This window comes from Vulpes lagopus, chromosome X (assembly GCF_018345385.1).
Source record: "Vulpes lagopus strain Blue_001 chromosome X, ASM1834538v1, whole genome shotgun sequence".
NCBI classification, from domain to species: Eukaryota; Metazoa; Chordata; class Mammalia; order Carnivora; family Canidae; genus Vulpes; species Vulpes lagopus.
This window is the reverse complement of record NC_054848.1, coordinates 69,628,953-69,654,430: the sequence shown is the minus strand read 5'-3', so window position 1 is coordinate 69,654,430 and position 25,478 is coordinate 69,628,953. Positions and strand designations below refer to the sequence as shown.

The 25,478-nt window shown below is 40.5% G+C and overlaps 1 protein-coding gene across 1 annotated transcript; it reads right to left on the bottom strand.

Moving 5' to 3' along the window:
- Positions 1–2,950: 2,950 nt before the first annotated feature.
- On the bottom strand, positions 2,951–9,331 carry LOC121482570 (pantothenate kinase 1-like). Its single transcript, XM_041740438.1, is given in 3 exon segments — positions 2,951–4,119; positions 4,122–4,157; positions 9,322–9,331. Coding segments are annotated over 3 exon segments (1,215 nt in total).
- Between the last annotated feature and the right edge of the window lie 16,147 nt (positions 9,332–25,478).

Below are 25,478 nucleotides of genomic sequence, written 5' to 3'. Positions count from 1 at the left end.
ACCTAAATATGATACAGGAAACAATCAAAATCCTAGAGGATAACACAGGCATTAAGCTCTTTGATATAGGTATAGCAACTTCTTACCAGAAACGTCTCTTGAGGCAAGAGAACAAAAGTAAAAATCATTATTGAGATGTCATCAAGATAAAAAGCTTCTGCACAGTGAAGGAAGCAATCAACAAAACTAAAAGGCAATCTGATTAATTAGATGATATATTTGCAAACAATATATCTGATAAAGGATTAGTATCCTGGGATCCCTGGGTGGCGCAGCGGTTTGGCACCTGCCTTTGGCCCAGGGCGCAATCCTGGAGATCCAGGATCGAATCCAACGTCGGGCTCCCGGTGCATGGAGCCTGCTTCTCCCTCTGCCTATGTCTCTGCCTCTCTCTCTCTCTCTCTGTGTGTGACTATCATAAATAAAAATTAAAAAAAATTAAAAAAAGGATTAATTAAAATTAATTTTAAATAAAGGATTTTAAATTTATTTAAATTTTAAATAAAGGATTAATTTAAAATTAATTAAAAATTAAAAAAGGATTAGTATCCAAAATATGTAAAGAATTTCTAAAAGTCAACACCCCCAAAAACCCAAATAATCCTGTTAAAACATCGGTAGAAGACATGAATAGACATTTTTCCAAAGAAGACATACAGATGATAACAGACACATGAAGAGATGCTGAACATCACTTATCATCATTGGAATGCAAATCAAAACTACAATGAGATGTAGATGTGTAGATGTACACCTGTCAGAATGGCTGAATTTAACAACACAAGAAACTACAGGTTTTTATCAAAGATGCAGAGAAAGGAGAACCTTCTCACACTATTGGTGGGAATGTAAACTGGTGCAGCCATTCTGGAAAATAGTATGGAATTTCCTCAAACCTGAATAGTGGAACTACCCTATGATCTAGCAATTGAACTACAGATATTTACCCAAAGATACAAAAATACTAATTCCAAGTAATACATACCCCCTAATATTTATAGTAGCATTATCAACAATACCTACATTATGGAAAGAGCTCAAAAGTCCTTCAACTGATATATCTCCATTGTGTGTGTGTGTGTGTGTGTGTGTATGCAATTATATATTATATATATAATGGTATTCCATTATATTTCCTTATTTTTTTAAGTTTTTAAATAAAATATTATTCATGAGAGACACAGAGAGGCAGAGACATAGGCAGAGAGAGAAGCAGGCTCCCTGCGAGGAACCTGATGTAGGACTCGATCCCAGAACCCTGAGATCACGACCTGAGCCAAAGACAGATTCTCAACCACTGAGCCACCCAGGTGCCCCAATAAAAATCTTTAAAAAAAAAAAGAAAGAAAGAAAACAGATGAACATAGGGGAAGGGAAGGAAATATATAATAAGATGAAAACAGATAGGGAGACAAACCATAAAAGACTCAACTATAGGTAACTGAGGGTTTGCTGGAGGGGAGATGGGTGGCAAGAAGAGAAAATTGGGTGATGGACATTAAGAAGTGCACTTGATGTAATGAGCACTAGGCTCAATACTTTTTTTTTGTTTGTTTGCTGTTATTTGTGCATTGCAGATATTTATCAGTACCCCTGACCTCGAAGTACTAAATGCCAGTAGCACCCACCTCCAATAGGGATGGCCAAAAATTGCCAAAATTCCCCCCCGGGGGTGGGACGGGCTAAATCTTCCTTCCCGAGTGGTGAGTCACTGATGCAGACCCCTTACAGATCATGGATATACAGTAGCAAAACAGTGCTGTTTCTCCTAATGGATGAGGGAGGAGTGCAGCAGAATTTCAGGGCTGGAAATGTCCACAGACACTATCTAAGAAATGACTCCCTTCATGGCACAAACAAAGATGTGGAGGCCCAGAGGAGTGACATGATATCTTCATCTTTGAAAACCAATGTTTTCTGGGACGGCTCAGCAGTTGGGTGCTCAGCAGTTGAGCGTCTGCCTTCGGCTCAGGGCGTGATCCTGGGGTCCCCAAATCGAGTCCCACATTGGGTTCCCCGCCGGGAGCCTGCATCACCCCCTGCCTATGTCTCTGCCCCTCTCTGTGGGTCTCTCATGAATAAATAAAATCTTTAAAAAAGCAAAAACAAATAAAAAAACCCCAATGGTTTCAACATCATGTTCCAAAGCACATTCCACATGGCACTAGTTCCTTAAGTCATTTCTCTAAAAACAGGTTCTGGGGTCTCCTAAGTGGGAGAAACACTTCATACCAAATCATTCACTTGCAAGTAAGAAAAACTTTTAAAAATTTCATTTACACAAGGACGTCTCAAAGATTTCTGATCCTGGATCCTCTTTTCATGTCTGATCCCTACTAACAGGAAGCTGAGCGCCTCTGCCCTTAGGGCGCGAACGCACTAACTACCAGGTACTCTCCCCCTCTTGGAGGGCTGTTTTAAACCTGTCTGTGGTACTCCGAAATTCCTTATGAGGCATGCCAACTATTCCAGTTTTCAGGTGGGACATTTAACCGAGGGTAAAAAACTTTTTTTTTTTTTTTTTTGGTAAACCCAGTTTGGTTTACTGGTTGGAATGACAGATGATTTTAAGCAATTCATCCTGTGCTAGGCACCAAGGAAATTATAAAAGAAGGCTTCTTCTGAGGCCCTCTCTGACCATCCCAAGCACCCTTTCTTGTGGATCCTACGGTCCCTGCCATTCATTTGGCACTTAACACATACTGCTTTTTGTTTTGAGTGGGTGTGGCCTTCTTCCCTCAACCTGACCAGTTTCCAGCAGGCTAAGGACTATGTTTTATGAATCTTCATATAAATTATCCTCTTGCTATGTTAACATATCATGCAATAAATCCTTTTTAAGCTATTTCTTTTAAAAATGTGCTCAACACAAATAATCTTTTTATAAACTGGTATTCAATATAGAGGCCTGGGTTTAAGTACAGAAAGGTTCTCCCAGTAGAAACCATGTTTACCTGGTCCCTGTAATGCTTTTATAGTTGTCCTTGGAGTATACTGCTAGAACGCTGACACCTGAGCCCATGTTCGCCGGCAAAATAGGGTATGGGTTATCAAGGCAATAAGGCATATATATATTTTTTTTACACAATTCAGGATTTGTAGGATTTTCAAAATAGTAACATTCCGGCTTGCCGTTGAAGCCGACGGAGTCAACATAAAACAGGCCCTGAATCAGACAGTCCAGTTCATCCAGTTTATGGAGCTGCAGGTCAGCAATCATTCTGAAGTCCTTTACAAACTTGAAAGCCCCGCCTCCGGTGGCGCAGAGGGTGGTGCATAGGCTGGAGAAGTTCTCGCCGCGCATCTGAATAAACCTGTGCATGGCACAGCTGGGGAAGCGGATGAAGTGCAGGTTCCTTTTGCGCCCACACACGGTCAAATTTTTCATTTCTAGATGGACGTCTCGGATCCCATGGACGGTTTTCCCATAAGCCATATTAGAAGTGAAATACTTCATGATGCTCTTCAGGTTCTCCACCTCTTCTCTTTCCTCTTCAGCTGTAATATCCTTCGGTTCGAAGTAGACCAATTTAATCAGCGTTCCGCCGATATCCATGCTGAACCATGGGAATGGCAGCCTGTGTTTCCTCATTCTCCTCTGCAGCCGGCATTTCTTGGCTGGGGAGTCGTGCTGAGGGGGCAGTGGCTGCGGCTGGAGCTCTGGCAAGAGCGGGAGGCGCTGGGGCTGGAATGGCGGCGGGTGGAAGCCATTGTGCAGCAGCGCCTTCATGGCTGCAGCGCCGGTGTCGGCGGGGGCCCCCGGGGCGTGCGTAGCTGAGTGCTCCGACCGCCCGCCCGAGTCACCCAAGCGGGGGGCTGGTGCGGCGGCGCGCGGGCCCCGGCTCAGGCGGCCTCTCTGGAGGTCCTTCTCGGGCGTCTTTATTTCCCCGGATCCTCCCTGCGGTTTCTGATTCAGCAGCCGCAGAGCCGGCGCCGGGGGGATGGCGAGCCCGGCGCTCCTCCCCTTCTCCCACCGGCTCCTCTGGGCTCCTCCGCTTTCTGCCCCGCGCGCTTGCCTCGCCGCGCCCGCCGCCGGGAGCATGCAGGATCCTGGCACGGAACCGGGGATCCCCGCGGACCCCCAGCCGGGGCCCCCACAACCTGCCTCCCCCTGATCCCGGGCCGCGCGACTAAAAACGCTGCTTCCTTGCCTCCCCCTTTATACAATTTTAAGTGCTAGGGTTTTCTCTTGGTGATCTAAAATAATATTGAACACTGAGAGTTAGAAAATACAAGTATATTTTCACTATTATCAATGTGCCTTAATAATGTGGAAGAAGGGGCAGTCCAGCTGGCTCAGCCCGGGTGGCTCAGCGGTTTAATGCCACCTTTGGCCCAGGGCGTGATCCTAGAGACTGGGGATCGAGTCCCATGGAGCCTGCTTCTCCCTCTGCCTGTGTCTCTGCCTCTTTCTCTGTCACTCATGAATAAATAAATAAAATCTTTAAAAAAAATAATGTGGAAGAAGTTTCTACTTATTTTGGTATTGCTATGCGTTTCTTTTTTATCCCCTTGTCATATAGCCTTATCTATTTTTTCTATAAGTTTTAAAGTTTTATTTTTCACATTTAGATCTACACTCTATCTGGTATTCATATTTGTGTGTCTTGTTGGGTATCAGTGTTATGCTGAAATCAGTTTGCCAGAGATGATTGGGTGCATCTCTTCCCAATTTTCCATTCCTTAACATCATGGTTTACCCCATGGTGGGAGTATTTATACTACAGAAATTGGCAAGTAATCAAAATCAGGCTCCAAATCTCCATGTTGTAGAGAATGTGTTGCTAAACATTCCTTGTCACATCACTGAAGGAGGGATCTAATTTTGTCATAGACAAAGTTGTTATGACTAGTTGTCATAACATCACTTAATGTATAATTCATCCTTTATTCACTTAGTGAATAAATTTCTGTGAAACAGAAATTACTTGAAGAATTGAATATTTTTGTGTATAAAAAATAATTTATCAGGTACTTAGTAAAATAATTAAGCCAAGATTAAACTGTGTAGTTAATGATCTTAATGTGTTTTTTATTACCAAGATATATAATATATTGATTTTATTAACAGAACAAAATATATAGATAAAATTCTGAGTGAAAATGTCTTTTTATTTTTATTTATTTTTTTAATTTTTATTTTTTGTATATTTTTTATTGGAGTTTGATTTGCCAACATATAACATAACACCCAGTGCTTATCCCATCAAGTGCCCTTCTCAGTCACCCCATCCCCCCGCCAACCTCCCTTTTCACTACCCCTTGTTCATTGGCCGCACTACTATATCAAATCTTTAAAAACCTTAGTAGTGTGGCCAATGGTAAGTAATAAGGAATAAAATCTAAGAATGAGGCACCCCTAAAATCAGCGCTTAAGTGACCACCATTGACTGAAATCAAAGCTCTCTCTGAAGTGTGAGCTATTCTACAACCTTTCTAAATATTTTGAAGAAAGTATTTATTTGCAGATAATCTCTAGATAAAATTTAGGACTTGCTAAAACTGTATGAAATAGGATTTCTTTATGCCATTTAATCCATGGAAACTTAAACTAATGTCTTATATTAAATGTTTCCAATGTTTTCTGAAGTTCACAATATTTTGTTCAAGAATTTCAAAATAGGTATATGAAGGATAAATTGGAATAGCTGGGTTTAAAAAAATATTTTATTTATTTATTTATTCTTTTTTTTTTAATTTTTATTTATGATAGTCACACAGAGAGAGAGAGAGAGGCAGAGACACAGGCAGAGGGAGAAGCAGGCTCCATGCACCGGGAGCCCGACGTGGGATTCGATCTGGGGTCTCCAGGATCGCGCCCTGGGCCAAAGGCAGGTGCCAAACCGCTGCGCCACCCAGGGATCCCTATTTATTTATTCTTGAGAAACACAGACAGAGAGCCAGAGACACAGGCAGAGGGAGAAGCAGGCTCCATGGCAGGAAGCCTGATGTGGGATTGGGATTATGCCCTGAACCAAAGTAGACACTCAACCACTGAGCCACCCAGGCGTCCCTGAACCAAAGTAGACACTCAACCACTGAGCCACCCAGGCGTCCCTGAACCAAAGTAGACACTCAACCACTGAGCCACCCAGGCGTCCCTGAACCAAAGTAGACACTCAACCACTTAGCCACCCAGCCACCCAGGCATCAGGAAGCCTGATGTGGGATTGGGATCATGCCCTGAACCAAAGTAGACACTCAACCACTGAGCCACCCAGGCATCCCTGGAATAGCTGGCTTATTTAAAATATTCATCCATAGTCAAATAAAGCCATAAAGGTTCATAAATGGTGGGAAACCTTAGTGGATATTTGAACAACTGATTTTAGAGACAAGAAAATTGAGGGCCAGAGAAGTTAACTAACATTTGAGTTAGTTGGTCATGTGCCCAGCAGAATGTATGTTGCTTATAGTGACTCTCTTCCTTTTTATTACACATACATATCATTTACATATGACAAAAAAAAATATCCCCTTGGATAAGGACTACTGAACAATTCTGACCATTGGACCATTGGAACAAAAGTTTGTTGTGTCCTCTATTGCACCCAGTGGCTATGTTTGTTGGCACTTTCTTACATAATGCACAGAAGATGGAAAATGGCTTTCACTTCCTATTCTAGGGCATGTCCTTATACCAACATTATTTTCTAGCATGACTATTCTGTGTAGATTTTCAATTAAGTTTGAGATTTCCAAGTATATAGACTTTAGGAATGAAGAATATAGGGGGAAACTTCTAGGCAATTAGGGTTTCATTAATGATAGCTAATGAGCAAGGATAAAAGTGATATAATGTATGTAAGTGGGAACTAGAAACAAATTACTTTGGAAATACTTAAGAAATACAACTAATACAATTTATTTAGCTAGATATCAACCATCTAGGTCAGAGGCACTATGGAAACGGCTGATTCCACTAGATGAGAAGATAAGAGATATCAGGCTACCATTTTACATGCTCTCAGCCATTTAAATCTAAATTTGTTTAACCAAGAGTTTAGAACAGGGGTTTCTCTTAAGGTATTTAGAATTAAGTAGACCTGGATTCAGATCCCTTTTTTGCCTTCGTTATTTGTGAAATCTCAGATAATACATTGTATAAATCTTGGGATTTAAAAAAAAAGATTCTAAAATCATGAAGTATTTAATTTGTTTTTTGTTTTTTGTTTTTTTTTTCATGAAGTATTTCAAATATAAAAGTAAAGACTATAGCAAACACCTATGTTCTCTCCATCCATGTTTGAAAAATACCAAATATATTTTTGATATTTGATGCAGATTTATTTATAATAAATACAGTTTTACTTCTCTCTAATCTCATGCATGTCCCATCATCCACAGAAATACCTACTGCCCTGGAGATGATATTTTTACATCCCATGAGTGCATTTTTACAATTTTTTATTGTAAAAAATAACATAAAATTTACCATCTTAACCATTTTATTATTTTTTAAAAATTAAAGATTTATTTATTTTAGAGATAGGGGAGAAACAGTGGGAGAGGGAGGGAGAGAGAATCTTAAACAGACTCTTTGCTGAGCTCAAACCCTGACATGGGACTCAATTTCATGACCCTAACATCACCACCTGAGCTGAAACCAAGAATTGGATGCTTAACTGACTGTGCCACCCAGGTGCCCCTATTTTTTTATTTAAATTCCAGCATAGCTAACACACAGTATTATATTAGTTTTAGGTATACAGTATAGTGATTTAATAATCCATACATTACCCAGTGCTCATCACAACAGGTGCATTCCTTAATCCCCATCACCAATTTCACCCATTCCCCTACCCACCTCCCCTCTGGTAACCATCAATTTGCTTTCTATAGTTCAGAGTATGTTTCTTGATTTGTTCCTTTTTCCTTTGCTCATTTTCTTTTTGTTTCTTAAATGCTATGTATGGGAGAAATCATATTTGTCTTTATCTGACTTATTTCGCATAGCATTATATTCTCTAGCTCCATCAATGTTGTTGCAAATGATAAGATTTTATTCTTTTTTATGGCAAATTATATATATATATATATATATATATATATATATATATATATTATCTATGGATGGACATTTGGGGGTGCTTCACTACTTGGTTATTGTATATAACCCTGCTATAAGCATAGGGTTGCATGTATCCCTTTGAATTAATGTTTCTGTAATTTTTAGGTAAATACTCAGTAGTATGATTACTGGATAATAGGGCAGTGCTATTATTTAATATTGAGGAACCTCCACACAATTTTCCATAGTGGCAACACCAGTTTGCATTCCTATAAGCAGTGCACGTGGTTTTCTTTTCCTTCACATCCTCACCAACATTTATTGTTTCTTGTGTATTTGATTTCAGCCATTCTGACAAGTATGAAATGATACCTCATTATAGTTTTTATCTACATTTTCCTGTTGATGAGTGATGTTGAGAATCTTTTCAATTGTTGGCCATCTGGATGTTTTCTTTGGAGAAATGTCCCTTCGTGTCTTCTGCCTATTTTTAATTAGAGTATTTGTTTTTTGGGTGTTGAGTTGTATAAGTTCTTCATAAGTTTTGGATACTAATCTTTTATTGGATATGTCATTTGCAAATATCTTTTCCATTCCATAAAAAGCAGTAGGCTGCTTTTTCTTTTTGTTGATCATTTACTGTGCAGAAGCTTTTTATTTTAATGGAATCCCAATAGTTTATTTTTGCTTTTATTTCCCTTGCCTCAGGAGACATATCCAGAAAAATATTGCTACAGCTGATGTCAAAGAAGTTACTGCCTGTGCTATCTGCTAAGATTTTTATGGTTTCAGATCTTTCATTTAAGTCTTTAATCTATTTGGAATTTATTTTGGGGTATAGTGAAAGAAAGTGGTCTAGTTTCATTCGTTTGCATGTAATTATCCAGTTTTCCCAATATTATTTGTTGAAGAGACTGTTTTATCCCCCAGTGGATATTCTTTCCTACATTGCCAGATGATTGACCATATAATTTTGGGTTAACTTTTGTGTTCTCTATTCTATTCTATTGATCTATATGTCTATTTTTGTGCCAGTACCATACTGTTTTGATTACTACATCTGAGTAATATCAATTGAAGTCTGGAACAGTGATAACTCCATCTTTGGTTTTCCTTTTAAATTTGCTATGGCAATTTGGGACCTTTTGTGTTTCCATATACATTTTAGGATTCTTTGTTCCAGTTCTGTGAAAAATGCTGTTGGTATCTTGATAAGAATTGAATTAAATCTTTAGAATGCTTTGGGTATTACAGAAGTTTTAACAATATTTGTTCTTCCAATCTATGAGCATGGAGTGTCTTTCCATTACTTTGTGTCATGTTCAGTTGCTTTCATCAGTGTTATAGCTTTCAGAGTACATATCTTTAATCTATTTGGTTCAGTTTATTCTTAGATATTTTATTCTTTTTGGTGCAATTTTCAATGGGACTGTTTTCTTAATTTCTCTTTCTGCTTGTTCATTAGTGTATAGAAATGCAACATATTTCTGCACATTGATTTTTTTTATCTTGTGACTTTGCTGAATTTGTGTATTAGTTTTAGCAGGTTTGTGTGTGTGTGAAATCTTTAGGGTTTTCCATATAGAGTATTTTGTCATCTGTAAATAGTGAATGTGTTACTTATTCCTTATCAATTTGGATACCTTTTATTGCTTTTTGTTGTTTAATTGCTGCGGCTAGGACTTCCAGTACTACGTTGACTAAAAGTGTTGAGAGTGGACATCCTTGCCTTATTCCTGATTTTAGGGGAAAGCTGTCAGTTTTTCCCCATTAGGTATAATGTTTGCTGTATGTTTTCCTATGGCCTTTATTATGTTGTGGTGTTTCCTCTAAACCTACTTTGTTGAGGGCTTTTATGATGAATGGATGTTGTACTTTGTCAAATGCTTTTCCTGTGTCTATTGAAATGCTCATAAGGTTTTTATCCTTACTCTTATTGATGTGATGTAACACATCAATTGAATTGTGATTATTCCACCACACTTAGATACTGGGAATAAAGCCTACTTGACGGTGGTGAATGATTTTTTAAAATATATTTTTGGTTTCTGTTTGCTAGTATTTTTTGAGGATTTTGGCATGTAGGTTCATCAAAGATATTGGCCTTTAGCTCTCTCTTTTTTCGGTATCTTTATCAGATTTTGGTATCAGGGTAATGCTGGCCTTGCGGAATGAATTTCAAAGTTTTCCTTCCATTTTAATTTTTTGGAATTGTTTGAGAATAGGTATTAACTCTTCTTTAAATGTTTGGAAAGAAGATATTGTATATATATATACAATGGAATATTACTCAGCCATTAGAAATGACAAATACCCACCATTTGCTTCGACATGGATAAAACTGTAAGGTTTATGCTGAGTGAAGTAAGTCAATCGGAGAAGGACAAACATTATATGGTCTCATTCGTTCAGGTAATATAAAAAATAGTGAAAGGGATTAAAGGGGAAAGGAGAGAAAATGGGTGGGAAATATCAGTGAGGGTAACAGAACATGAGAGACACCTAACTCTGGGAAACGAACAAGGGGTAGAGGAAGGGGAGGTGAGCGGGGGGATGGGTTGACTGAGTGATGAGTACTGAGGGGGGCACTTGATGGGATGAGCACTGGGTGTTAGGCTATATGTTAGCAAATTGAACTCCAATAAAAAAGTATCCAAAAAAAGCAATAAAAAATTCCACTTCACTTAAAAAAATAAATGGTTGGTAGAATTCATCTGTGAAGGAATCTAGTCTTGGACTTTTGTTCATTGGAAGCTTTTGATTACTGATTCAATCTCCTTGCTGGTATTTGGTTCATTCAAATTTTCTATTTCTTCCTGCTTCAATTTGGCAGATATTCGAGGAGATATTTTTTATCATTTTATTTTATGATTTCCTTGACTGATTTTTTAATAGAAGTATTTATTTTTACTGTTTTTGTGTTTTACATTCATACTGTCACTCTGGTCTCTTCTTTTCACTCAAAGAGAGTTTCATATCTCTTACAGGACTAGTTTAGTGGTCATAAACCCCTATAGTTTTTGCTTATCTGGGAAGCTCTTTATCTCTCCTTCTATTCTGAACGATAGCCTTGCTGGATAGAAAAATCTTGCCTACAGACTTTTCCCACTCAGCATATTAATTATATCATGCCATGTATTTCTGGTTTTCCAAGTTTCTGATGAAAAATCTACTAATAGATTTATGAGAGTCCCCTTGTATGTCACAGTCTTCTTGTCTTGCTGCTTTGTAAATTTTTTTTATCACTCCTTTGACATTTATTTTATTTTATTATTTTATTGTTAATGGTTTTATTTATTTATTTTATTTTAGAGAGATTGAGCACTAGTATGGGGATGGGAGGAGGGAGAGGGAGAGAATCTCAAGCGGACTCTATTTGAAGCATGAAGCCCAATGCAGGTCTTCATCTCATGACTCTGAGATCATGACCTGAGCCAAAACCAAGAGTCAATTATTCAACCGACTGAGCCACCCAGGCACCCCCATTTAAATTAAATTACATGTCTTGGTGTGGATCTACTTTTGCTGATTTTGCTTGGGGATTCTCTCTGTGCCTCCTGGATCTAGATATCTGTTTTCTTCCCCAGATTAGGAAAGTTTTCAGCTATTATTTCTTCAAATACATTTGCTGCCTCCTTTTTCTCTCACTTCTTGTGGCATTCCTATAATGTAAATTTTAATGCATGTGATGAAGTCATTGACTCCATGAGTCTATTCTAATTTTGCATAATTCTTTTTCTTTCTTTCTTTCTTTTTTATTTTTTATTGGTGTTCAATTTGCCAACATATAGAATAACATCAAGTGCTCATCCCATCAAGTGCCCCCTTCAGTGCCCGTCACCCAGTCACCCCCACCCCCCGCCCACCTCCCCTTCTACCACCCCTAGTTCGTTTCACAGAGTTAGGAGACTTTCATGTTTTGTCTCCCTGTCTGATATTTCCAGCTCATTTTGTCTCCTTTCCCCCTATTCCCTTTCACTATTTTTTATATTCCCCAAATAAATAAGACCATATAATGTTTGTCCTTCTCTTTCCTTCATGGATGTATCTTGCAAGAAGTTGCTGTGGCCAAGTTCAAGAAGGGTGTTGCCTGTGTTCTCCTCTAGGATTTTGATGGAATCTTGTCTCACATTAAGATCTTTCATCCATTTTGAGTTTATATTTGTGTATGGTGTAAGAGAATGGTCTAGCTTCATTCTTCCGCATGTGGATGTGCTATTTTCCGAGCACCATTTATTGAAGAGACTTTCTTCGAGTGGATAGTCTGTGCTCCTTTGTCAAATATTAGTTGACCATAAAGTTGAGGGTCTACTTCTGGATTCTCTATTCTGTTCCATTGATCTATGTGTGTATTTTTTTGCCAGTATCACACTGTCTTGATGACCACAGCTTTGTAGTACAACCTGAAATCTGGCATTGTGATGCCCCCAGATATGGTTTTATTTTTTAATATTCCCCTGGCTATTTGGGGTCTTTTCTGATTCCACACAAATCTTAAAATAATTTGTTCAAACTCTCTGAAGAAAGTCCATGGTATTTTGATAGGGATTGCATTAAACGTGTAAATTGCCCTGGGTAACATGGACATTTTCACAATATTAATTCTTCCAATTCATGAGCATGGAAAATTTTTCAATCTCTTTGTGTCTTCTTTAATTTCTTTCAGAAGTGTTCTATAGTTTTTAGGGTATAGATCCTTTATCTCTTTGCTTATGTTCATTCCTAGGTATCTGATATATTTTAGGTGCAATTGTAAATAGGATTGACTCCTTAATTTCTCTTTCTTCAGGCTCATTGTTAGTATAGAGAAATGCCACTGACTTCTGGGTGTTTATTTTATATCCTGCCACACTGCCAAATTGCTGTATGAGTTCTAGTAATCTTGGGGTGGAGTCTTTTGGGTTTTCTATGTAAAGTATCATGTCATCTACAAAGAGGGAGAGTTTGACTTCTTTGCCATTTTGAATGCCTTTTATTTCTTTTTGATGCCTCATTGCTGAGGCTAGGACTTCTAGTATTATGTTGAATAGCAGTGGTGAGAGTGGACATCCCTGTCTTGTTCCTGATCTTAGGGGAAAGGCTCCCAGTGCTTCCCCATTGAGAATGATATTTGCTGTGGGCTTTTTGTAGATGGCTTTTAAGATGCTGAGGAATGTTCCCTCTATCCCTACACTCTGAAGAGTTTTAATTAAGAACGGATGCTGTATTTTGTAAAATGTTTTTCTGCATATGTGGAGAGAATCATGTAGTTCTTGTATTTTCTCTTGTTGATATGATCTATCACGTTGATTGCTTTACGAGTGTTGAACCAGCCTTGTGTCCCGGGGATAAATCCCACTTGGTCATGTTGAATAATCTTCTTAATGTATTCTTGGATCCTATTGGCTAGTATCTTGTTGAGAATTTTTGCATCCATTTTCATCAGGGATATTGGTCTATAATTCTCCTTTTTGGTGGGGTCTTTGTCTGGTTTTGGAATTAACGTGAGGATGGCCTCATAGAATGAGTCTGGAAGTATTCCATTTCGTTCTACCTTTCCAAACAGCTTTAGTAGAATAGGCATGGTTTCTTCATTAAACATTTGATAGAATTCCCCAGGAAAGCCATCTGGCCCTGGACTTTTGTGTCTTGGGAGGTTTTTGATGACTGCTTCAATTTTCTCCCTGGTTATTGGCCTCTTCAGTTTTCTGTTTCTCCAGTTCCAGTTTTGGTAGTTTGTGATTTTTCAGAAATGCATCCGATTCCTCTAGATTGCCTAATTTACTGGCGTATAGCTGTTCATAATATATTTTTAAAATCCTTTGTGTCCTTGGTGTTAGTCGTGATCTCTCCTTTCTCAGTCCTGATTTTATTAATTTGAGTCATTTCTCTATTCTTTTTAATAAGGCTGCCTAATGGTTTATCTATCTTTTTTTTTATTTTTATTTTATTTTATTTTATTTTTTTTCAGATTGCCCTTTCTTTTTTTTTTTTTAATTAATTTTTATTGGTGTTCAATTTACCAACATACAGAAAAACACCCAGTGCTCATCCCATCAAGTGTCCACCTCAGTGCCCGTCACCCATTCCCCTCCAACACCCGCCCTCCTCCCCTTCCACCACCCCTAGTTCGTTTCCCAGAGTTAGGAGTCTTTATGTTCTGTCTCCCTTCCTGATATTTCCCAACATTTCTTTTCCCTTCCTTTATATTCCCTTTCACTATTATTCATATTCCCCAAATGAATGAGAACATACACTGTTTGTCCTTCTCGGATTGACTTATTTCACTCAGCATAATACCCTCCAGTTCCATCCACGTTGAAGCAAATGGTGGGTATTTGTCGTTTCTAATTGCTGAGTAATATTCCATTGTATACATAAACCACATCTTCTTTATCCATTCATCTTTCGATGGACACCGAGGCTCCTTCCACAGTTTGGCTATTGTGGACATTGCTGATAGAAACATCGGGGTGCAGGTGTCCCGACGTTTCATTGCATCTGAATCTTTGGGGTAAATCCCCAACAGTGCAATTGCTGGGTCGTAGGGCAGGTCTATTTTTAACTCTTTGAGGAACCTCCACACAGTTTTCCAGAGTGGCTGCACCAGTTCACATTCCCACCAACAGTGTAAGAGGGTTCCCTTTTCTCCGCATCCTCTCCAACATTTGTTGTTTCCTGACTTGTTAATTTTCCCCATTCTCACTGGTGTGAGGTGGTATCTCATTGTGGTTTTGATTTGTATTTCCCTGATGGCAAGTGATGCAGAGCATTTTCTCATGTTCATGTTGGCCATGTCCATGTCTTCCTCTGTGAGATTTCTCTTCATGTCTTTTGCCCATTTCATGATTGGATTGTTTGTTTCTTTGGTGTTGAGTTTAATAAGTTCTTTATAGATTTTGGAAACTAGCCCTTTATCTGATATGTCATTTGCAAATATCTTCTCCCATTCTGTAGGTTGTCTTTTAGTTTTGTTGACTGTATCCTTTGCTGTGCAAAAGCTTCTTATCTTGATGAAGTCCCAATAGTTCATTTTTGCTTTTGTTTCTTTTGCCTTTGTGGATGTATCTTGCAAGAAGTTACGGTGGCCAAGTTCAAAAAGGGTGTTACCTGTGTTCTCCTCTAGGATTTTGATGGAATCTTGTCTCACATTTAGATCTCTCATCCATTTTGAGTTTATCTTTGTGTATGGTGAAAGAGAGTGGTCCAGTTTCATTCTTCTGCATGTGGATGTCCAATTTTCCCAGCACCATTTATTGAAGAGACTGTCTTTCTTCCAATGGATAGTCTTTCCTCCTTTATCGAATATTAGATGACCGTACATTTCAGGGTCTACTTCTGGGTTCTCTATTCTGTTCCATTGATCTATGTGTCTGTTTTTGTGCCAGTACCACACTGTGTGATGACCACAGCTTTGTAGTACAACGTGAAATCTGGCATTGTGATGCCCCCAGCTATGGTTTTCTTTTTTAAAATTCCCCTGGCTATTCGGGGTCTTTTCTGATTCCACACAAATCTTAAAATAATTTGTTCTAACTCTCTGAAGAAAGTCCATGGTATTTTGATAGGGATTGCATTAAACGTATAAATTGCCCTGGGTAACATTGACATTTTTACAATATTAATTCTGCCAATCCATGAGCATGGAATATTTTTCCATCTCTTTGTGTCTTCCTCAATTTCTTACAGAAGTGTTCTATAGTTTTTAGGGTATAGATCTTTTACCTCTTTGGTTAGGTTTATTCCTAGGTATCTTATGCTTTTGGGTGCAATTGTAAATGGGATTGACTCCTTAATTTCTCTTTCTTCAGTCTCATTGTTAGTGTATAGAAATGCCATTGATTTCTGGGCATTGACTTTGTATCCTGCCACGCTACCAAATTGCTGTATGAGTTCTAGCAATCTTGGGGTGGAGGCTTTTGGGTTTTCTATGTAGAGTATCATGTCATCGGCGAAGAGGGAGAGTTTGACTTCTTCTTTGCCAATTTGAATGCCTTTAATGTCTTTTTGTTGTCTGATTCCTGAGGCGAGGACTTCCAGAACTATGTTGAACAGCAGTGGTGAGAGTGGACATCCCTGTCTTGTTCCTGATCTTAGGGGAAAGGCTCCCAGTGCTTCCCCATTGAGAATGATATTTGCTGTGGGCTTTTCGTAGATGGCTTTTAAGATGTTGAGGAAAGTTCCCTCTATCCCAACACTCTGAAGGGTTTTGATCAGGAATGGATGCTGTATTTTGTCAAATGCTTTCTCTGCATCTAATGAGAGTATCATATGGTTCTTGGTTTTTCTCTTGCTGATATGATGAATCACATTGATGGTTTTACGAGTGTTGAACCAGCCTTGTGTCCCAGGGATAAATCCTACTTGGTCATGGTGAATAATTTTCTTAATGTGTTGTTGGATCCTATTGGCTAGTATCTTGTTGAGAATTTTTGCATCCATGTTCTTCAGGGATATTGGTCTGTAATTCTCCTTTTTGGTGGGGTCTTTGTCTGGTTTTGGAATTAAGGTGATGCTGGCCTCATAGAACGAATTTGGAAGTACTCCATCTCTTTCTATCTTTCCAAACAGCTTTAGTAGAATAGGTATGATTTCTTCTTTAAACGTTTGATAGAATTCCCCTGGGAAGCCATCTGGCCCTGGACTCTTGTGTCTTGGGAGGTTTTTGATGACTGCTTCAATTTCTTCCCTGGTTATTGGCCTGTTCAGGTTTTCTATTTCTTCCTGCTCCAGTTTTGGTAGTTTGTGGCTTTCCAGGAATGCGTCCATTTCTTCTAGATTTCCTAATTTATTGGCGTACAGCTGTTCATAATATGTTTTGAAAATCGTTGGTATTTCCTTGGTGTTGGTAGTGATCTCTCCTTTCTCATTCATGATTTTATTAATTTGAGTCTTCTCTCTCTTCTTTTTAATAAGGTTCGCTAATGGTTTATCTATCTTATTAATTCTTTCAAAGAACCAACTCCTGGTTCTGTTGATCTGTTCCACAGTTCTTCTGGTCTCGATATCATTGAGTTCTGCTCGAATTTTAATTAACTGTCTTCTTCTGCTGGGGGTGGGGTCCATTTGTTGCTTTTTCTCTAGTTCCTTTATGTGTAAGGTGAGCTTTTGAATTTGAGATCTTTCCAGTTTTTGAATGGATGCTTGTATTGCGATGTATTTCCCCCTCAGGACTGCTTTTGCTGCATCCCAAAGATTTTGAATGGTTGGATCTTCATTCTCATTAGTTTCCATGAATCTTTTTAATTCTTCCTTAATTTCCTGGTTGACCTTTTCATCTTTTAGCAGGATGGTCCTTAACCTCCATGTGTTTGTGGTCCTTCCAAACTTCTTGTTGTGATTAAGTTCTAATTTCAAGGCATTATTGTCTGAGAATATACAGGGGACTATCCCGATCTTTTGGTATCGGTTCAGACCCGATTTGTGACCCAGTATGTGGTCTATCCTGGATAAAGTTCCATGTGCACTTGAGAAGAATGTGTATTCAGTTGAGTTTGGATGTAAAGTTCTGTAGATATCTGTGAAATCCATCTGGTCCAGTGTATCATTTAAAGCTCTTGTTTCTTTGGAGATGTTGTGCTTAGAAGACCTATCCAGGGTAGAAAGGGCTAGATTGAAGTCACCAAGTATAAGTGTATTATTATCAAGGTATTTCTTGAGTTTGGTTATTAATTGGTTTAAATATTTGGCAGCTCCCACATTCGGGGCATATATATTGAGGATTGTTAAGTCCTCTTGTTGGATAGATCCTTTGAGTATGAGATAGTGTCCCTCTTCATCTCTCACTATAGTCTTTGGGGTAAATTTTATCTTATCTGATATAAGGATGGCAACCCCTGCTTTCTTTTGAGGACCATTTGAATGGTAAATGGTTCTCCAACCTTTTATTTTCAGGTTGTAGGTGTCCTTCTGTCTAAAATGAGTCTCTTGTAGACAGCAAATAGATGGGTCCTGCTTTTTTATCCAGTCTGAAACCCTGCGCCTTTTGATGGGGTCATTAAGCCCATTCACGTTCAGAGTTACTATTGATAGATATGAGTTTAGTGTCATCATATCTATTCAGTCCTTGTTTTTGTGGATTGTTCCACTGAACTTCTTCTTAAAGGGGAATTTTAAGAGTCCCCCTTAAAATTTCTTGCAGAGCTGGTTTGGAGGTTACATATTCTTTCAGTTCCTGCCTGTCTTGGAAGCTCTTTATCTCTCCTTCCATTTTGAATGAAAGCCTTGCTGGGTAAAGTATTCTTGGTTGCATGTTCTTCTCATTTAGGACCCTGAATATATCCTGCCAGCCCTTTCTGGCCTGCCAGGTCTCTGTGGAGGGGTCTGCTGTTACCCTAATATTCCTCCCCATAAAAGTCAGGGACTTTTTTTCTCTTGCTGCTTTAAGGATCTTCTCCTTATCTTTAGAATTTGCAAGCTTCACTATTAAATGTCGAGGTGTTGAACAGTTTTTGTTGATTTTAGGGGGGGATCTCTCTAATTCCTGGATTTGAATGCCTGTTTCCCTACCCAGGTTAGGAAAGTTTTCAGCTAGGATTTGTTCAAATACATATTCTGGCCCTCTGGCCCTTTCGGCGCCCTCAGGAACCCCAATTAAACGTAGGTTTTTCTTCCTCAGGCTGTCATTTATTTCCCTTAATCTATCCTCATGATCTTTTAATTGCTTGTCTCTTTTTCCTCAGTTTCCCTCTTTGCCATCAACTTGTCTTCTATGTCACTCACTCGTTCTTCCACCTCGTTAAGCCTCGTCGTTAGGACTTCTAGCTTGGATTGCATCTCATTTAATTGATTTTTAATTTCTGCCTGATTGGATCTAAATTCTGCAGTCATGAAGTCTCTTGAGTCCTTTATTGTTTTTTCTAGAGTCACCAGTAGCTGTAAAATAGTGCTTCTGAATTGGCCTTCTGACATTGAATTGTAATCCATATTTTGTAACTCTGTGGGAGAGTGGGGTGTTTCTGATTCTTTTTTTTGAGGTGAGGTTTTCCTTCTAGTCATTTTGCTCAGTGCAGAGTGGCCAAAAACAAGTTGTATTGGGAAAAGGAGACAAAGAGAGAAGGAAATAAAAGAGAAAAAGAAAAAAGAGAAAGAAGAAAAAAAGGGGAAAAAGAGAAGAAAAAGAAAGAAAAAGAAAGAAAGGAGAAAAAAGAAAAAAAAGGGGGGGTGGGGGAAGCAATCAGAAATCAAGAAGAAAGAGAGAGAGAAAAAAGCACAAAACAAAACAAAACAAAAAAAACAAAAACAAAACACGGGGGAGTATCTTCCGATTCTGTATACTTTAAGTCCCTTGACTTCCCTTGGAACTGGTCCGTGTCGCTGGTCTTCTGGGGGAGGGGCCTGCTGTGCTGATTCTCAGGTGTTAGCACTTGGGGGAGCTGCTCTTCCCCTGCCTGGTGCAGGGCTCAGTGGGGGGTGTTTACCCCGTGAGGCCCCGGGAGGAAGCCACAGTGGCAGGGGCAGATCTGGGACCCTGGAGTCAGCCCCCGCAGTAGCTCCGGGGCTCTCTGTCTGCAGGGCCTGGGGGCTCCGGGGCGGGGCCACTGATCTGTTCAGCTTGGGGCATGAGCGTCCTTGTTGTCCTGGGCCCTCCCGGCCTCTGCCTGTCCCTGGGGGAGGCCGGATCCTGGGCTGTGTCCAGGCGCCCTGTGCTCCGGGGCCTGCGCTGTTGGATTCGCGCTCCCGCCCCGCAGCCCCCTTCTCGGAGCCCCCTTCGCGGAGCCGCCATCCGAGCTGCTCCCGGAGCCCCGCAGCCCCCTCCGCGGAGCCGCCGCCCGAGCCCCTCCGAGCTGCTCCGGGTCCCGCCGAGCGCTGCAGCCCTTAGGGAGCTCGGCGCATCTCCCGGGGCGCAGTTCCTCTGTTACTGACCCAGGTAGCCCGAGGGCATCCCCGCCTTTCTGGGGATCCTGCTCCAATTCCCGGGGAGCCCCTTTCCGCCCGGGAAGGTCGGTGCAGCTCCTGCTCCTCCGGGACGGGGCTCTCCTGTCCTGGGGACACTCGCCCCGGCCTCAGCCCGGCTCCTCGCGGGGCCCCTCCCCCTTGGAGGCCTTTTGTTCCTTTATTTCTTTTTCCCCGTCTTCCTACCTTGATAGAAGCGCGAACTCTTCTCACTGTAGCGTTCCAGCTGGTCTCTCTTTAAATCTCAGGCCAAATTCGTAGATTTTCAGGATGATTGGATGGTTTTCTAGGTAATTTGTTGAGGACAGGTGACCTGGAGACACTACTCCTCCGCCATCTTGCCCCTCCCCCCTGGTTTATCTATCTTATTAATTCTTTCAAAGAACCAACTCCTGGTTTTGTTGATCTATTCCACAGTTTTTCTGTTCTCTATTTCATTGAGTTCTGCTCGAATCTTTATTAACTCTCTTCTTCTGCTGGGTGTAGGATATATTTGCTCTTTTTTCTCTAGCTCCTTTAGGTGCAAGATTAGCTTTTGTATTTGAGTTCTTTCCAGTTTTTGGATGGATGCTTTTATTGGGTTGTATTTCCCCCACGGGACTGCTTTTGCTGTATACCAAAGATTTTGAACGGTTGCATCTTCATTATCATTAGTCTCCATTAATCTTTTTATTTCTTCTCTAATTTCCTGGTTGACCCTTTCATCTTTTAGCAGAATGGTCCTTAACCTCCACCTGGTTGAAATCCTTCCAAACTTCTTATGATTTATTTTTTTTATTTTTTATTTTTTTTAAAAAATTTATTTTTTATTGGTGTTCAATTTAACAACATACAGAATAACACCCAGTGCTCATCCCATCAAGTGCCCCCCTCAGTGCCCGTCACCCATTCACCCCCACTCCCCGCCCTCCTCCCCTTGCACCACCCCTACGTCGTTTCCCAGAGTTAGCAGTCTTTATGTTCTGTCTCCCTTTCTGATATTTCCCACACATTTCTTCTCCCTTCCTTTATATTCCCTTTCACTATTATTTATATTCCCCAAATGAATGAGAACATATAATGTTTGTCCTTCTCCAATTGACTTACTTCACTCATCATAATACCCTCCAGTTCCATCTACGTTGAAGCAAATGGTGGGTATTTGTCGTTTCTAATGGCTGAGTAATATTCCATTGTATACTTAAACCACATCTTCTTTATCCATTCATCTTTCAGTGGACACCGAGGCTCCTTCCACAGTTTGGCTATCGTGGACATTGCTGCTATAAACATCGGGGTTCAGGTGTCCCGGCGTTTCACTGCATCTGTATCTTTGGGGTAAATCCCCAACAGTGCAATTGCTGGGTCATAGGGCAAGTCTATTTTTAACTCTTTGAGAAACCTCCACACAGTTTTCCAGAGTGGCTGCACCAGTTCACATTCCCACCAACAGTGTAAGTGTGTTCCCTTTTCTACGCATCTTCTGCAACATTTGTGGTTTCCTGCCTTGTTAATTTTCCCCATTCTCACTGGTGTGAGGTTGTATCTCATTGTGGTTTTGATTTGTATTTCCCTGATGGTAAGTGATGCAGAGAAAGATCTAAATGTGAGATGAGATTCCATCAAAATCCTAGAGGAGAACACAGGCAACACCCTTTTTGAACTCGGCCACAATAACTTCTTGCAAGATATATCCTTGAAGGCAAAAGAAACAAAAGCAAAAAAGAACTATTGGGACTTCATCAAGATAAGAAGCTTTTGCACAGCAAAGGATACAGTCAACAAAACTAAAAGACAACCTACAGAATGGGAGAAGATATTTGAAAATGACCTATCAGATAAAGGGCTACTTTCCAAGATCTATAAAGAACTTCTTAAACTCAACACCAAAGAAACAAACAATCCAATCATGAAATGGGCAAAAGACATGAAGAGATATCTCACAGTGGAAGACATAGACATTGCCATCATGCACATGAGAAAATGTTCTTATTATGATTTAGTTCTAATTTCAAAGCATTATGGTCTGAAAATATGGAGGCGACAATCCCAATCTTTTGCTATCGGTTAAGACCTGATTTGTGTCCCAGTATGTGGTCTATTCTGGAGAAAGTTTCATGTGCACTTGAGAAGAATGTGTATTCAGTTACGTTTGGATGTAAAGTTCTGTAAATATCTGTGAAATCCATCTGGTCCAGAGTATCATTTAAAGCTCTTGTTTCTTTGGAGATGTTGTGCTTAGAAGACTTTTCGATTGTAGAAAGTGCTACATTGAAGTCACCAAGTATAAGTGTATTATTATCTAAGTATGTCTTAACTTGGGTTATTATTTGATTAATATATTTGGCAGCTCCCACATTCGGGGCATATATATTTATGATTTTTAAGTCCTTTTATTGGATGGATCCTTTATGTATGATGTAGTGTCCCTCTTCATCTCTCATTACAGTCTTCGGGATAAACTTCAGTTTATCTGACATAAGGATGGCTACCCCTGTTTACTTTTGAGGACCATTTGAATGGTGCATGGTTCTCCAACCTTTTATTTTCAGGCCTTTTATTTCAGGTAGGTATTCTTATGTCTAATATGAGTCTCCTGTAGACAGCAAGAAGATGGGTCTTGCTTTTTTATCCAGTCTGAAACCCTGCGCCTTTTGATGGTTTCATTAAGCCCATTCATGTTCAGAGTTACTATTGAAAGATATGAATTTAGTGTCATCTTGATATCTAGTCAGTCCCTGTTTTTCGGGATTGTTCCCTTGGACTTCCTCTATTACAGAATCCCCCTTAATATTTCTTGCAGAGGTGGCTTCATGGTCACATATTCTTTCAGTTTCTGCCTATCTTGGAAGCTCTTTATCTCTCCTTCTATTCTGAATGAGAGCCTTGCTGGATAAAGTATTCTTGGCTGCATGTTCTTTTCATTTAGGACCCTGAATATATCCTGCCAGCCCTTTCTGGCCTGCCAGGTCTCTGTGGAGAGGTCTGCTGTTAATCTAATATTTCTCCCTATAAAGGTTAGTGATTTCTTGTCTCTTGCTGTTTTAAGGATCTTCTCTTTATTTTTGTAATTTGCAAGCTTCACTATTAAATTTCGAGTTGTTGAGTGGTTTTTATTGATTTTAGCGGGGATCTCTCTATTTCCTAGATCTGAATGCGTGTTTTCCTTCCCCGTTTAGGAAAGTTTTCAGCTATGATTTTTTCAAATACACTTTCTGGACCTCTGTCCCTTTTCGTGCCCTCTGGAACCCTAATTATACACAGATTTTTTTTTCTTCTGAGGCTCTCATTTATTTCCCTTAACCTATCCTCATGATCTTTTATTTTTAAATTTTTAAATTTTTTTTAATTTTCATTTTTTTAAATAAATTTATTTTTTTTGGTTTTAAATTTAACAACATACAGAATAACACCCAGTGCTCATCCCATCAAGTGCCCACCTCAGTGCCTGTCACCCATTCACCCCCACACCCCGCCCTCTTCCCCTTCCACCTCCCCTAGTTCGTTTCCCAGAGTTAGGAGTCTTTATGTTCTGTCTCCCTTTCTGATATTTCCCACACATTTCTTCTCCCTTCCCTTATATTCCCTTTTACTATTATTTATATTCCTCAAATGAATGAGAATATATCATGTTTTCCTTCTCCGATTGACTTACAATGAAACGTAGGTTTTTCTTCCTCAGGCTGTCATTTATTTCCCTTAATCTATCCTCATGGTCTTTTAATTGCCTGTCTCTTTTTCCTCAGTTTCCCTCTTTACCATCAACTTGTCTTCTATGTTACTCACTCGTTCTTCCACCTCGTTAATCCTCGTCGTTAGAACTTCTAGCTTGGATTGCATCTCATTTAATTGATTTTTAATTTCTGCCTGATTGGATCTAAATTCTGCAGTCATGAAGTCTCTTGAGTCCTTTATGGTTTTTTTCTAGAGCCACCAGTAGCTGTATAGTAGTGCTTCTGAATTGGCTTTCTGACGTTGAATTGTAATCCAGATTTTGTAACTCTGTGGGAGAGAAGGCTGTTTCTGATTCTTTTTTTTTTGAGGTGAGGTTTTCCTTCTAGTCTTTTTGCTCAGTGCAGAGTGGCCAAAAACAAGTTGTATTGGGAAAAGGAGAAAAAGAGAGAGAAGGAAAGAAAAGAGAAAAAGAAAAAAGAGAAAGGAGAAAAAAGGGGAAAAAGAGAAGAAAATGAGAAAGAAAAAGAAAGAAAGGAGGGAAAAAAAGGGGGTGGGGTGGGGGAAGCAATCAGAAATCAAGAAGAAAGAAAAAAAAAGCACAAGCAAAAACAAAAAACAAAAACAAAAACAAAAAAACACGGGGGAGTATCTTCCGATTCTGTATACTTTAAGTCCCTTGACTTCCCCTGGACCTGTTCCGTCTCGCTGGTCTTCTGGGGGAGGGGCCTGCTGTGTTGTGTCTCAGGTGTTAGCACTTGGGGGAGCTCCTCTGCCCCTGCCCGGTGCAGGGCTCAGTGGGGGGTGTTTACCCCGTGAGGCCCCGGGAGGAAGCCACAGTGGCGGGGCGGCAGCTCTGGGAACCTGGAGTCAGCTCCCGCAGTGACCTCGGGGCTCTCCGTCTGCAGGGCCTGGGGGCTCCGGGGCGGGGCCACTGATCTGTTCAGCTTGGGGCATGAGCGTCCTTGTTGTCCTGGGCCCTCCCGGCCTCTGCCTGTCCCTGGGGGAGGCCGGATCCTGGGCTGTGTCCAGGCGCCCTGTGCTCCGGGGCCTGCGCTGTTGGATTCGCGCTCCCGCCCCGCAGCCCCCTTCTCGGAGCCCCCTTCGCGGAGCCGCCATCCGAGCTGCTCCCGGAGCCCCGCAGCCCCCTCCGCGGAGCCGCCGCCCGAGCCCCTCCGAGCTGCTCCGGGTCCCGCCGAGCGCTGCAGCCCTTAGGGAGCTCGGCGCATCTCCCGGGGCGCAGTTCCTCTGTTACTGACCCAGGTAGCCCGAGGGCATCCCCGCCTTTCTGGGGATCCTGCTCCAATTCCCCGGGAGGCCTTTCCGCGGGGAAGGTTGGTGCAGCTCCTGCTCCTCCGGGACGGGGCTCTCCTGCCCTGGGGACACTCGCCCCGGCCTCAGCCCGGCTCCTCGCGGGGCCCCTCCCCCTTGGAGGCCTTTTGTTCCTTTATTTCTTTTTTCCGTCTTCCTACCTTGATAGAAGCGCGAACTTTTCTCACTGTAGCATTCCAGCTGGTCTCTCTTTAAATCTCAGGCCGAGTTCGTAGATTTTCAGGATGATTTGAAGGTTTTCTAGGTAATTTGTTGGGGACAGGTGATTTGGAGACCCTACTCTGCCGCCATCTTGCCCCTCCCCCTCCTCTAGCTTTTCAGGTAGATTGCACTTTTCCTGAGGGCAGGCTCTGTGACCAATGGCTTAAAATTATCCTAGTATAGTGCCTTAAAGGCTAGACATACAACAATTAATTTCAAAATTAGCATATCATATCCTAAGCTATTTTTAGGGCAGCCATTGTTTTCTCTTTCTTTTCATTGTGCCTCTAGATGTTTTGGGCTATTTTCCCGAGAGTTCTTACACCTGGCCTCCTACAGAGCAAATGCATATCTAGCTATTTCTTCCTGGTTGTTTTATTTGAGTTTTCCTTGTAGTTTTTTTTTCTTA